At 38.5% G+C, this 13,402-nt stretch overlaps 1 protein-coding gene across 2 annotated transcripts in view; it reads left to right on the plus strand.

Moving 5' to 3' along the window:
* Window positions 1-13,402, plus strand: part of Cubn (cubilin) — a 206,569-nt gene that overhangs the window by 178,956 nt on the left and 14,211 nt on the right. For both annotated transcript variants that reach the window (XM_057787625.1, XM_057787624.1), the window contains exon 60: window positions 11,245-11,453. In XM_057787625.1, coding sequence (XP_057643608.1) covers window positions 11,245-11,453 — 209 coding nt within the window. The remainder of the gene's footprint in view (window positions 1-11,244; window positions 11,454-13,402) is intronic.

Raw genomic sequence — 13,402 nt, forward strand, 5'->3', positions numbered from 1 at the left:
CATCAATAATGGCTGTGTGAATGAACTGAACAATAAATGAATAAATTATGCCTATTTTGAAATTACATTTATATGTGACTAATATTATATATTATACCTATTTACTCTCAAAATTGATTCACGATACATAGAGTTAAGCTATTTTACAGGAAAGAGAAGGGAATACCTTTCATCCAGTTCTGGAGATACTGGATCTGACTCAATATTGGGTAAAATGAGCTTGGTCTCTGGACCTGTTATCATACTCTTGGAAAACATCTCTCAAATGTGTTAAAAGGACAGACAGTGGGAGGGGTAGAAAGAAGTTGAGAGAATAAAAAAATTATGATTTCTAAAAGGGGTTATGAAAAGCAGAGTTTGTAGAGTGTTAGGGATCATGGGAATGAAAAATAAGGTCTCAGCAAATGGCAACTCTCAAATGCACACTTGAGAATTCTACTTCTAGTTATATTTAGCCTTCCCAGTTGTGGTGTCAAGCTTAAACTCTGAGAGGCACCCTGAAATGGTGTAGCCCGACAATAAAAGAATGCACTTTCAAATATTCACTGACATTAAAAACATGTGTGTGTGCTTCTCTAGGCGCCTCTGAGCAGCTGGAGACAGGCTGCTGCTGCCCTGACTTCTGGAAGTGCAACTGCAGTCAGATATCTGGGTTATCAGTTGAATAATTTGATAAATCACTACTCATAACTCTCCAGGAAGTAATAGTGGGATATGACTTAAAAGCAACCAAGGGATGCTATTTGTCTGGTTTCTTAATGTCGTTTGCTTTTATTGGGGAAAGGGGCTTGTTGGTTCCCTGCTGCCCAGCTAGCTTAGACCCAAAATAATCACACAGAAACTGTATTAATTAAATCACTGCTTGACCCATCAGTTCTAGCTTCTTATTGGCTCAATCATATTAATTTAACCCATTTCTATTAATCTATGTATTGCCATGTGGCTGTGCTTTACTGGGTAAAATTTCCAGTGTCTGTCTCTGGCGGCTCCATATCATCTCTCTGACTCTGCCTTCTTCCTCCCAGCATTACATTTAGCTTTCTCCATCTAGCTCTCTTTCCCTATATCTCTGCTATGGTCCAAAGCAGTTCCTTTATTCATTACCCAATAAAAGCAACACATAGACAGAAGGACCTCCCACACCATTTCCCCTTTTCTGTTTAAACAAAAAGGAAGACTTTAACATAGTAAAATTCCATATAACAAAACAGTTTGTATCAAGCAAAAATCACAGTTACAATATTTCTATTTATTTTATCTTTTATCATAACTAAGGAAAACTATAACTATCAATATACTATTAAACTCCATCAAAGCCTCCAGAAGGATGTAATATTACCTAACTAAAAAGGAAGAACATTGTGAGCAACTTCTAAAACTCTAGAATTGACAGAGATATCTCATTGCCTAGACAGTCACCCAAAGTTTTTCTGTACTGTTGGGGCATTCATCTTCAGCCTACAGGCCCATAGTATCTAGCAGACTTTTCCATGAAGCAGGAAACTTCAAAGACAGGTCTGCCTGTATTGGCAGTTTGCCAGTCACTTTCTTCTGTATCCTGCAGAATGTCTCACAGACTCTTTCATGAAGCAAGAACCCTGAAGAATGGTCTCACCTTTACGCAAGTTCAGCAGTCATTTCTGTGTGGGTCATGCATGTCCAATTAAGCAGTCCAGGAAAGAGCAGTTTCTTGCCCAAATGGCTAAGGAGGCTCTTTGATGCCCATCTTCCTCTTGAAGTAATTGGTGCTGCAAGGAGCAGCTGTGTCTCATTGTCATGAAAAGTCCTAAGTTCTTAAAACATTTTAAATGCCATATTCTGAAAGTCTCTGAAAGATATGAAGAATACCTATCTAACTGAAATGTATTTCTATATATCTATAAAATCTAAGATGATTACAAGCTTGACTATTATAGATGAGTATCTATTAACTTATATTTCTTAATTATACATTACATTTTTAAATTAGCTACACAAACATAATACCTTAATCAAGATCAGAAATACATATACATATTATACATATAACAAAATTGACCTTAAATTTGTATCAATAAACCAAGATCCATATCTATGTAAATTATTCATATCTCCCTTTAAATGTAAGCAAATATTTATAGACAATATTTGGGAATATGGGCATAGTTTTGTCCATACTGCTTCCTGATGATTGGGGGTGCTGTTAATCAGGTCTTTTATGATGTATCCCGTGTGCTAAGTTCATCTGAGTCAGCAGTTTGGCAAAGTAATTTTTTGAGGAGTATTCAAGGGAACCTTTCATGGGGTCTTATTCCATCAAACCACACCAGTCTGGAAGCAATCCACAGGTTTTCATCCTCTGTGGAAACAAGTAAAGAACCTCTTTTCCAAAGCAACATATCCTTAGACCCAAATTTGCAAGTCATGCTACCTTTATAATATACATGCTGGTTTAGCTTAGCAGCCCATACAATGAAATGTCTCTCTTTACTTAGCTCATTCACAGTCAAAAAATTTAAAGAAAATGCAATAATATTTATAATCCAGACTCTCTGTGTATATTCCATCTTTATGTGGCTTGTTTTTACTCTATTTACTTTTTAATATTTATTTAATTATCTTTACTTCTTTAATCTATGATTGCTTGTATTCTCTCTTTAAAGACTGCTTTATTTTTTATAAATCATTTCCTTCCTTTTATAACTCTCTATACTCATTTTATTCTCTCTTCCAAGCCTATGCACATTTATCCAACACTGTGACCCATTTAGAGTTCTTTTATGTCTGAATCTGTCCTTATTGCGTTATCTGTGATTCTTTACTGTCTTGAAGAGCTTTTAAAATGGTAAGCAGCTTGGTTGCTGCTGCACTGGATGCTGGCTCTGCCTCTCTCCACTTTTAAAGTGGTAGAGGCTCTGGGGCTGCCAGGTAGGAGTCACACTCAGCACTTTAACTCTGAGAATGAGCATGCAGCACATAAACCCTTTTAATCTGAGTAATAGCTAAATCTGCCATGCAGAGCAATGTGCAGCCTAGAAAATATCTCTATGTATGGTGGCAGGAGTCTCATGCCTGTGCACACCTAGTAGATATGGTCACACTGCCTGCCCAGGCAGGGGAGTGCTGAGCCATGGTCATGGTCTCAGCTACTTTCCTCCCAACCCTGAGTGGGCACACAAATACCTAGGCCCACAAATGCCCAAATGCTCCATAGCCAGAGTTCATGCTGGCTGCATGGCTCAGAAAGCTGCCTTTTAAAGCAGCACGACTTCTTTCCTGCTATGGCTGAATCAGAAAAATCTGTCTTAAAGGAGCCATGCCTCTGTTTGCTTTTAGCAAACAGAACCCATCCAAGAAAATGTCACTAGCAAACTCTGTGTTGTGTGTGTGTCTAGAATTAATTTCTAAGTTTTCTCAGGTTTTTATGTGGCTTTTAGTTGGCCAAATGGGTGCCAATTTGTTGTCGGGAGGGGGCTTGTTGATTTCCGGCTGCCTGTCTAGCTTAAACCAAAATAATCACACACACACTCAAAAATAAATTTAAACTCTGAGAGGCACCCTGAAATTGTGTAGCCCGACAATAAAAGAATGCACTTTCAAATATTCACTGACATTAAAATCATGTGTGTGTGCTTCTCTAGGCGCGTCTGAGCAGCTGGAGACAGGCTGCTGCTACCCTGACTTCTAGAAGTACAGCTGCAGTCAGATATCTGGGTTATCAGTTGAATAATTTGATAAATCACTACTCATAACTCTCCAGGAAGTAATAGTGGGGTATGACTTGAAAGCAACCGGGGGATGCTATTTGTCTGGTTTCCTAATGTCATTTGCTTCCTTTTATGAAGCCTGAGAATGAGAACAGCTGAAACTGTAACCCGTTTAAAGAAAACTAGACTAAGCCTGTTTCTGCCCCTTGCAAGTCTGCTTGCTTTCACTGTTGATTACCTGTCCCCTGAGGATGAGACTAAACACAAGGTTATCTGTAGCTTATTCCTTGGAGACTCACTGAAAGAATATTTGCTTAGCTTAGAATGTGTGGATGGAATAAAGAAACCAGCTATTGCATAGCTCATCAAAACCTTGTAGGCTTCAGGATCAAGCAAGGAAAGATCTTAATGAACTTATATCAGTATCATCCACAATCAAGTATCCCTTCTCCTTGTCCTCTGAATGTCTACATTTGCTCCTAGTCTGGAAGAATAGGGTTTCCTGTCCTTGAGCAAATAAGCCAGATTTTTTTTTCAACACCAAGCTGTGTTCATCGTCTCATTTGATTCTATCTGCTTTAAAATCATAGGATGCTAGTTCTGAATAGAACATTTAAGTTTTACTATTACTATATAATACTACCACATAGAATAGTTATACATTTGTATATGGCATATTTATAACATAAATAATATTTAACCTTTATATATTTCCATTCGTAGTTGCATTTTATATAATCTATGTTATAAATGTAACATTTAAATACACATGAATTATTTAAAATTTATATAAAGAACAAATTTATACTTTAAATATAGATTATGCAATTTGTTATATAATTGTAAATATAGCAAGTATATGTATTTTGCAAATATGAATATATGTTGTAAAAGCCACGTTTTTGGTGTTGATAGGAAAATGTCTCATCTGTCCTGCTGGCTTTGCATGGCATAAAGGGTGAAGCCCTAGCATGGTTAAATACAGATATAGGGAATATATCTATATTTTAATAAAGGATAATAAACCTGTATGACAACAAAAATTGGTAGCTTCTAATTATGGGCTCCAATTAGTAACATTTCTTAACCCCAGGGTTCTGAAAAAATGAAGTAATTTAGATATTTTATTCTGATGGTGTAGCCCTGTTTGCTACACTTGTCAAATAGTCAAGTTTAGAAGTGGGGAAACCAAGTCACAAGGGAATTACATGATTTATCATGGACACTTAGCAAGTTCCATAGGAAGGGGATTGATCTCTGTCACTACTAAGTAGCACAACACCAGGGCAGTGAAAGTTAAAAAAACAACTATATATTTAGTACAAAACAACACATTAATGAAAACAAAAATTCCATTTCCTTATTTAAGCTATTATTATGAAATTATTGGTTGTTGGATTTTATTTTATAAATTTTATTTCTTATATCATCATCTATTTTATGACATCTAAGTAATATATCACTATTAAGCTTGCTTTTCTTTAAACAGAATATTTTCCTTTTTAAAAAATTTCCACTTAGTAATTGTCAATATTCAGTAAAATCATATTCCATTTATATAGGGAGTATGCTCATTAGTATGTATGGAATTGTACAAGTTAATGAATGTGTTCTACCTACTGATATACTGCCCCGATGCCCAGAGATCAAATCCCTTAAGTAATAGACCTGGCATCATCTGTTGTTCGCCACTATGAGACTACCTGCTAGACTGACTTAGAGTCATTATTTTATATCTTTTAATGAAATTTCTATTGCTGTCCTGCTGAAATATGTAGTAAGATATGGCATGAAAGTTAGAAAAGTTGGCTTTAAAAATAGGCTAACACTTAAGGCTAAAAAGTCATTTCACTGATGTACATATGCATATTCATGTATTTTTTATAATTAGGCAACACCTTTGTAAATCAAGAAATAGTTTTAATTATAAAAATTCTCTAAACCTATACTAGAAATCAGAGACCTATCTTATAACTATTTGTGTTAAATGTATTCATTCATTTTTTTTAACAATATCTTTTGCTACTTATTTTGTAGGCAGTGATTTCAAGGATGCAATGGTGAGTTTAGCAAGTCTCTACTTGATAAACTCAAACAGAAATTATCAACTCTTTGTAAACTCAGTGTGATAACTCTGCCTGTGAAGATGGCAGTCCTGAATTATATGTCAGCTTTGGAGAATCAGAGTCAGCTTGTAATTTTAACAAGTTCAGCCTTGGACAATGTGTTTAACTACTCTGTCTTGGTTTTCTAATTTATAAAGTGGTCACACTCCTCATTAGGGTTATAGCGTTGATTAAACCAGAATATCCTCCGTACTCATTTGACAAGCCAGGAATTCCCAGCTCTAACTAGTAGGTTTATCTTGGGAGGTTGAGGAAGGCACTCACTGGGATCCATACATTCTATAAAGAACAATCATGCCTAAAGCCACTGTATCCTCCTGGAATATTAACTTATTTCATTATGCAGTAACTTTTGAAAACATCTTAATAATAATATCCATTTTTTTCCTGATTTAGAATAATATGCACAGCTTTCTTTTGGACCCAAAAGGCATTTGGTTAAGAACTCTAATTATGTATGTGTACATATATTTACATGACATATTTGTTGACCCTTTTACTTCCAACCTTGCTCTATCCTGTAGAGTGTATTTGCTGTTTGGCTTTTTCTTCCCATTGGGGAATTTAACATCTAACATGTTTGTGTGCAATGAAATTACATATCAGATTTCACTCAACCTTTGTGCTCTTTTCGGCTTTTCCTGCCTCATCACATGTTCCCGCAACCATCCTTTCTTGTTTTCAAACTTATTTATTGCATTTTATTTTTCACTTGTGCGTGTGCATATGTTTGGGGATGGAGTGTCACAATGGATGTTATAGGACATCAGAGGAGAACTTGGCAGGAGTTCTCCCGGTACTAGGGATTGAACCCGTCTTCAGGCTTGGTGGCAGGCATAGCTCCTGTCCTTTGCTTCTTTTTAATCACTCTTCTTCTGTTATTGCAGACATGATCTGTTGTTATTTTAGCCTTTACCATATAGATTACATTACCTATCTGTTGCTTTACTGCCCTTAAGCTGGTCTGGCACCTACAGACCAAGAACAGCTCGTACAAATTTATCTTCATGCACAGAGCGAGAAGTGAACAACAGCAGATGCTTCATTTCCCCCACCAAGCCCCCTTGTATATGTGTCTAACTCGACAGAGGAATCAGCAAGCTCCAGGCTCAGTGAGAGACTCTATCTCAAAATCTAACATGAAGAACATTGCAAAAGACACTGGACATTAGTCTCTGGCCTCCATGGGCATGGACAAGTACACATACATGCACACGCACACTCAATTTTTTAAAAGTTTGCTAATAGGTATAAGTTGTGCTAATAGGTATAAGCTGTTCTTTACCAAACTGAGAAATTTCCCTTCTAATCCTAGTTTTCTGTGAGTTTTTAATCATGACATTGTGCGGTATCCAATGAAATCCTTTTAGAGAAATAAGCACAGCCATCAGAAACCTCGTTGAATTCTCAAGTGAGTTCACAACCCTGGATCAGTCGATATTGCAGCTGTGAAGGTCACAGTGAGCTTTACTGCAAACTATGACTGTGAAACTCAAGCCCCCATTGTTGACGAGAAGCCACCATGGCATGCTCTGTCTCACTGGGGCACCGGTTTTTAGAGGCATTTGGTGTGAGGCTTCCAGAGCTGTTTGACCCTCACCTCCTGGCACAGATGGCGCTGGGCAGCAGGAATATGCTGAAGTCGGGGCGATCATCATCTGAAGTGCAGCAGGTCACTAACCTCTTGAGCAGCAAGAGTCCAGAGACAGGGAGATAGCATCCCAAAGACCTCAGGAAAGTGTCAGTCACAAAAATGTCAGTCCTCAAAATAACTCCTTAATAAGTCATCTCCCTCCACTGGAGTCTCTAAGATGATTCTCCTAGATAGGGCAGCTATTTCTTCTCTTATCAGACTGATGCTGCCTTGTGCTTCACCTGAAGTCTAATCATTTAGGATTCAGTTACTGACTTAATTAAGTAGATCTGGCTGGAATCTCTCTGCTGAACTGGGTTTATATCTCCAGCAGAATTTTTCCCCCCAAACATTTTCTTTCTCTGAAGAAATAGCTCTTTTGAGTTAAATTTTTCCAACTTACAGATAAGTTCTATTTAAGTTTTATTTGTAAATTCAACTTACAAATGAGTGACATTTGTTCTTGGGTACAGGATGTGCCATCAAAGTGGCTCAGCCAGGTGCTGGTGGATGAGCACTTTCTCAACGGTAGAAAAGATGTTGGATGGGCGATTCTAAGAAGAACAATGTCATGATGTCTTTATCAGAAGAAAAGGAACTTCAAAATATCAATACAGAAAATGCAGATATTTTAATATGTGGGGACTCTTCCATAGTCACAGATCCTATTATTTTATGTTTCTATAGATATTTGTACACAACAATGTGCCATAGCAGTTTTTGACATTGCATTCTCATTTCGTGAGGATTCTGTTTACATTCTCCCAAAGCCAAGCACACTTGCTTTCCCATCTACCTTAGGAGAATCTGAAGCATGGAGAAGCTGCACTATGGTTAAATACTAAAATGGGGCATTTTCTACAATTATCATTTCCAGAACACTACAAACTGCTATCCACCCATATAATATTATTTTTTTTTCAGTTACTTAGCTAATTTGGTCAGGACTATCTGACTGGTAATATTGTTTAATATTAAGTAATGTTAGCTTTCTGTCTTCTCTGTATTTTATGAATTCTGTACTTTACAATAGCTTGATAATTCGAACAAGTTTTCTCTGTGTGTATGTGTATGTATTAGCTTGTATGCATGTGTGTGTATGTATGTATATGTGTATGTGTATGTATGTGTATTGTGTGTATATATTTGTATGTGTATCTGTGTATGGATGCATATATGTGTGTATATATATGTTTATGTGTGTATGTGTGTGTGTGTTTGCTGTTATTACAGTGATACTGTGTAGTTAGCCATCTAGATGTCTGTTGCCTATAACTAAAGCTGGCATCGCCTCTAGTCAATGCTCCCTTAATGTAAGATGCTACTACCAGATGAAATCATCCGACCACTTCCCTGATCAAAAGCCTTTCAAGCAGCCATAGATGGCTGAGAGGTTTAGTGATTACCACATGTCTAGAGGATTCAAGCTCATTCACAACACTCAGAGAATGGCTCACAGAGCCAATATCTCCAGCTTCAAGAAATCCAACTATGCATTCCTCCTGTGGCCTTGACAGGCTCTCACGGGCAGATGGTATTCTCTCACACATACAATAAATAAGAATAAAAACAAATCTTACATTAAGAGGCTTCCAAGTGGATCCCCACCATCCACAGGATAGAATCAAAGTTTTTCATGCCCTAGACTTGAGCCTTGGGATGAACCTTCATCTGCTGCATGGTTTTCAGAACAGAATTGTGCCTTCATACACATATTGTTCATTTAATATTGAATTGTGCCTCCCTACACATATTGTTCATTTAATATTGGATGATGAGCGTCTTTCAGCCGAGAGCAAATGTTCTCAGTCCTATTTCGGCAGGTTCTTATTCCATGCAGCCTTAAGGCCTGAGTTGAATACTGCACTGGAGCGTCTCTATCCTCACAGTAACTGCTGAAGACTTCTTACAAAATTAATTTTTTCTTTTTCCTTTTAGGGCATCTACCATTCCTCTCACTATATCATAATTATCATAATTAGTTATGTGTTATTACTTCTAATGAACTTTAATCTTAAGTGTACTTCCTCGAATATTAAGGAAATATTAAATAACCATGCATTTTCCATTTCATTAATAATGTAATTGTTATTCCCTGCTATGCAAGCCAGTGAGTTTAACTGGTCTCCTTATGTAACAGCCCACGACTGAATAAAAGCTGTCCAAGCTCCAGTTTTTTTCTGTGTTTTGCAGGCATGTTTCATGAGCTGACCACCAATAGCACACAGTGTGACTATATGCAGTGCTCTGTTTCAGACTCATTTTGACCTGTATACTAGAGAGGCCATATTAGGGATTGGGTCTTTGGAAACATTTCGACTCCAGGGAATACCTGACTGTGAAAACACTCTCCAGCTTTATCTAGCACAGAAGCTGTGGACAGGGCAGCCTGGCTTGCAAGGCATGCACCTGTGCTGAAAGTCCCCCTTCACAGCCTCTCTACTTTGTGGCTGATGTCGAGGAGGGCTACCATTCTCTCTATCTCTCATCAAGTCCAAAAACATCTAAAGGCCCCCTAATGTGGAGGTTAATCTTTTCGGTAATGTAGATAAACAGTTGGAATGAGATAAATAGAAGGCCCGTGACAAAGAAAGTTGTGTTTATGTCTAGTGCAAGTGGTAAGACATTAATTTGAACACTAATTTAATGTTATTTTTTTATGTGACTACTTTGAGCTTAATTTTTTAGAAACTGTCAGTAAGTTTTTCTTCATTTTTATGTTCTTCCTGTGTCATCTCTGATATCCCCATTAGGCTACGGAATAGGCAGAACCTAAATCCAGAGGATTTTGTTTCTCTTCTTTCTCACGGTGGACGTACAGGCACCGTTAGGGTATTCTGTGTTCTGTAATTTGATTGTGCAGTACTAACTGTTGAATTTCAATGTAGACAATTTTTCTTGAATGAAGTTCTTCTGGTCTTCAGTCCCCGCAGGACTTGGTTTTGGAAGGCAGTTTAATGTAAGCTAGACCACAGAGCAAGCTGCCTCCTCTCGGCCTCTTTCTGTCAGACTATTTAAATGAAAACCTGGTTGGGAGGTAATTTTCTTAGACATGTTGGGTAAATCTTCATAAATTCAATTTTCAGTTTTGGCAGCATTCACAAAAGTAGAACTTGAAAGTCAGGCAAGTGAACATTTCCACCAGCTTTATTATGCAAAATACTCAGTTTGCACAAAATTGAGTTCTTCAAGGTAGGGAAAAGTCTGAACAAATCGCATGAAGAGTTCCAAAGAGGCACATGTGTGCGCCTCAACATGGTTGCTCACTCTCAGGGACCTGTACATGCCGAAAAGGAGGCGACCCCAGTGGGTGCCGGGGATAAAAGGAGAATCAGTGCTTTAGTTAGCATTTCTATTGAGAAACCATTACCGTGGCAACTCTTACAAAGGGAAACATTTAATGGGGTGGCTTACACTTTCAGAGGTTTAGTCTATTATTATGGTGACATATGACATGTAGGCAGACATGTAGCTGCAGAAGTAGCTGAGTGTCCTACATTTTGGTTTGTAGGCACCAGGAAGTTGTAGGCCTCAAAGTCTGCCTCCACAGTGACACACTTCCTCTAACAAGGCCACACCTCCTAATAGTGCTACACCCTTTGGGGGCCATTTTCTTTCAAACAACCACAATAAGCAAGGAGCCAAGAAAATTTGATAAACACACATACTTGCTTGTCAAGGTCCGGATAATGTGTGCAAATCCATGGCAGAGAATGTAGCCCCCCCTTTTCAAAGCCCTTCCGTGTGGAAGCTGAGGTCATTTTGTCCGTTTGCACGGGATGTGTCTTTGTTTTCACAGGACCACTGCAGGGCTGTGGCGGATACCTGACAGAGGACAAGGGCACCTTTGTCTCTCCGGACTCAGACTCAGATGGAAAGTACGACCGGGAGCTAAACTGCATCTGGTACATAATTGCACCTGAAAACAAGCTCATTGAACTCACCTTCAGTAAGTTCTCTCTGGAGAGAGGGACAGCAGACGGGAGATGCTACTATGATTACGTGCAGGTAAGACGACTACACGGCAAGAGTCTGCTCTAAAGCAGGGTGCTATCTCTCAGACTTCAAAATGGGAGCACTGCTGCTCTCAGTGGCTTCAGTGTATATTACAGATGTTAGTTTCCTGTTCGAGTTCATGTCTGTTATCATGACTCAAACTTCAAGTGACTTCTAACCTTCAAGATTCAGCTTTGTCTTGTTCAGTGTCTACAGGAAGATTGGACATATGGAGTGAGAGACTCAAAAGAACTTGGCAATCCTAAATATAACTGACACCTGAAGTCCAAAAAAGAAACACCCCTTATTTGGTCTGTTTCTTCTATGTATGCAGATGGCATCCAAAGCTTCCTAAAAAGTTCAAAGAATCACAATTCCTTAGACAGCGTGAAGCCAGACAGCCATGTTCTCATCCTGTTCTAGGACTGGTACCCAGGGGTGAAGTGGGAGCACGGAGGATGAAGGGAAGGGAGCAGATGAGGGGGAAAAGCGTGTGACAGGCGGTCACAGTTCAGTGCATTGAGTCAAGGGAAAATGCTTGTCCAAGTGGCATGTGGGTGGACAGAGCTGCTAAGTGTCAGGTCACAGGCCAAGAAAGGCTGTGATGAAGGAAGTCATTCCGCTGGATGAGAACCTTTGTAATAAGGCATTGGGATAGAAGCCAGTCGACTCGAGGGAGTGCATGAGGAACTAGAGAGAACAAAGTGTGGGATGTTGTGTGTCAGTTCAAGCTTAATCCTTCTCTAAAATGAGACCCAAGTAGCCAGACCAGCTTAAGAAGTTATTTAAAACCAGCTTCCCTAGGTTATCGAAGAGTCATAGGATTAGAAGGCAGAGAGTAGGTTGACTCAAACCTAGTTTTGTTACCAGACTAAATTATTAGTCAACCTGACTCCTTATCACTTTATTTCATTTAAAATAATCATACAACAGCAGCTACTTTGCAAGGGTATTTTGAGAATAAAAACAGTGTGTATTAGGGTGCACATTGTGCCATATAATGATTCATTAACCAATTTACTTCCTTTTCCCCCCTTTGGTTATTTCCAACTATGAATTTCCTTTTCTTAAAAATACCCAAAATAAGGGTGGTCAAGATGCTTCAACAGGTGAAAGCACTTGCTTCATAAGCCTGAACCCATAGTGAAAAGTGGCCTTTGGCATGCTGTGGCCTGCACGCACCTATGCTTGTATACATACATCACAGAGAGAGAGAGAGAGAGACAGAGACAGATACAGAGACAGAGAGAGAGACATACACTATAATTAATGAATATTTTAAAAAGTGATTCATACAAAGAGTAGGAACTTAACTCATGTGAGATATCATAGGTCCTGCAAGGAGGTAAATTGATTTCTGTGAGTGTGATTTGGTGATAGGTAAGAACTTGTGACCATATGAATTTCCGAAAGTCATTTTGACAGAAATAGCAGCATCAAAAGGAATTGTTGTTTGCTAGTTTCAAAATGAAATCTTAAGTCATTTATTTTATTATTTGTTTATTACAATAAGTTCTCTTTAGGACTATTCTTCTTTTCCATTTCTGGAGAGCAGCTTTACCCACTGGTAGCTTTCCCAGTAACTGGCAGACGGATGGAAGGAAAGCACTAGGAATGTGAAACTTTGAGATGTCTCCATTAGAGAGCTAGGTCTGTGAAGAAAAAAAAAGGAACAGTTCATTCCAGTGCAGGCTTTGAAATCATATCCCATCGTGGTGGAGAAGCCATGGCAACAGGAACATGAGGCAGTCAATCACATTAATATTGCAATAAAATGGCACTCTATGGAAGCTAAGTTGACTCAGTTCGATAGACAGTATGCAAACCAGATTATACCATAAAGATTAAGTACTATTACTATGATAGCCTGGGTCTTGAATGTCTCACCAAAGCCCAATGGTAAAGAAGGCAAGGCTGCCAACATAGGGACTCATTAGGAACGTAGGTGACTGAGGACACCG

The sequence above is a fragment of the Chionomys nivalis genome, chromosome 13, assembly GCF_950005125.1.
Source record: "Chionomys nivalis chromosome 13, mChiNiv1.1, whole genome shotgun sequence".
NCBI classification, from domain to species: Eukaryota; Metazoa; Chordata; class Mammalia; order Rodentia; family Cricetidae; genus Chionomys; species Chionomys nivalis.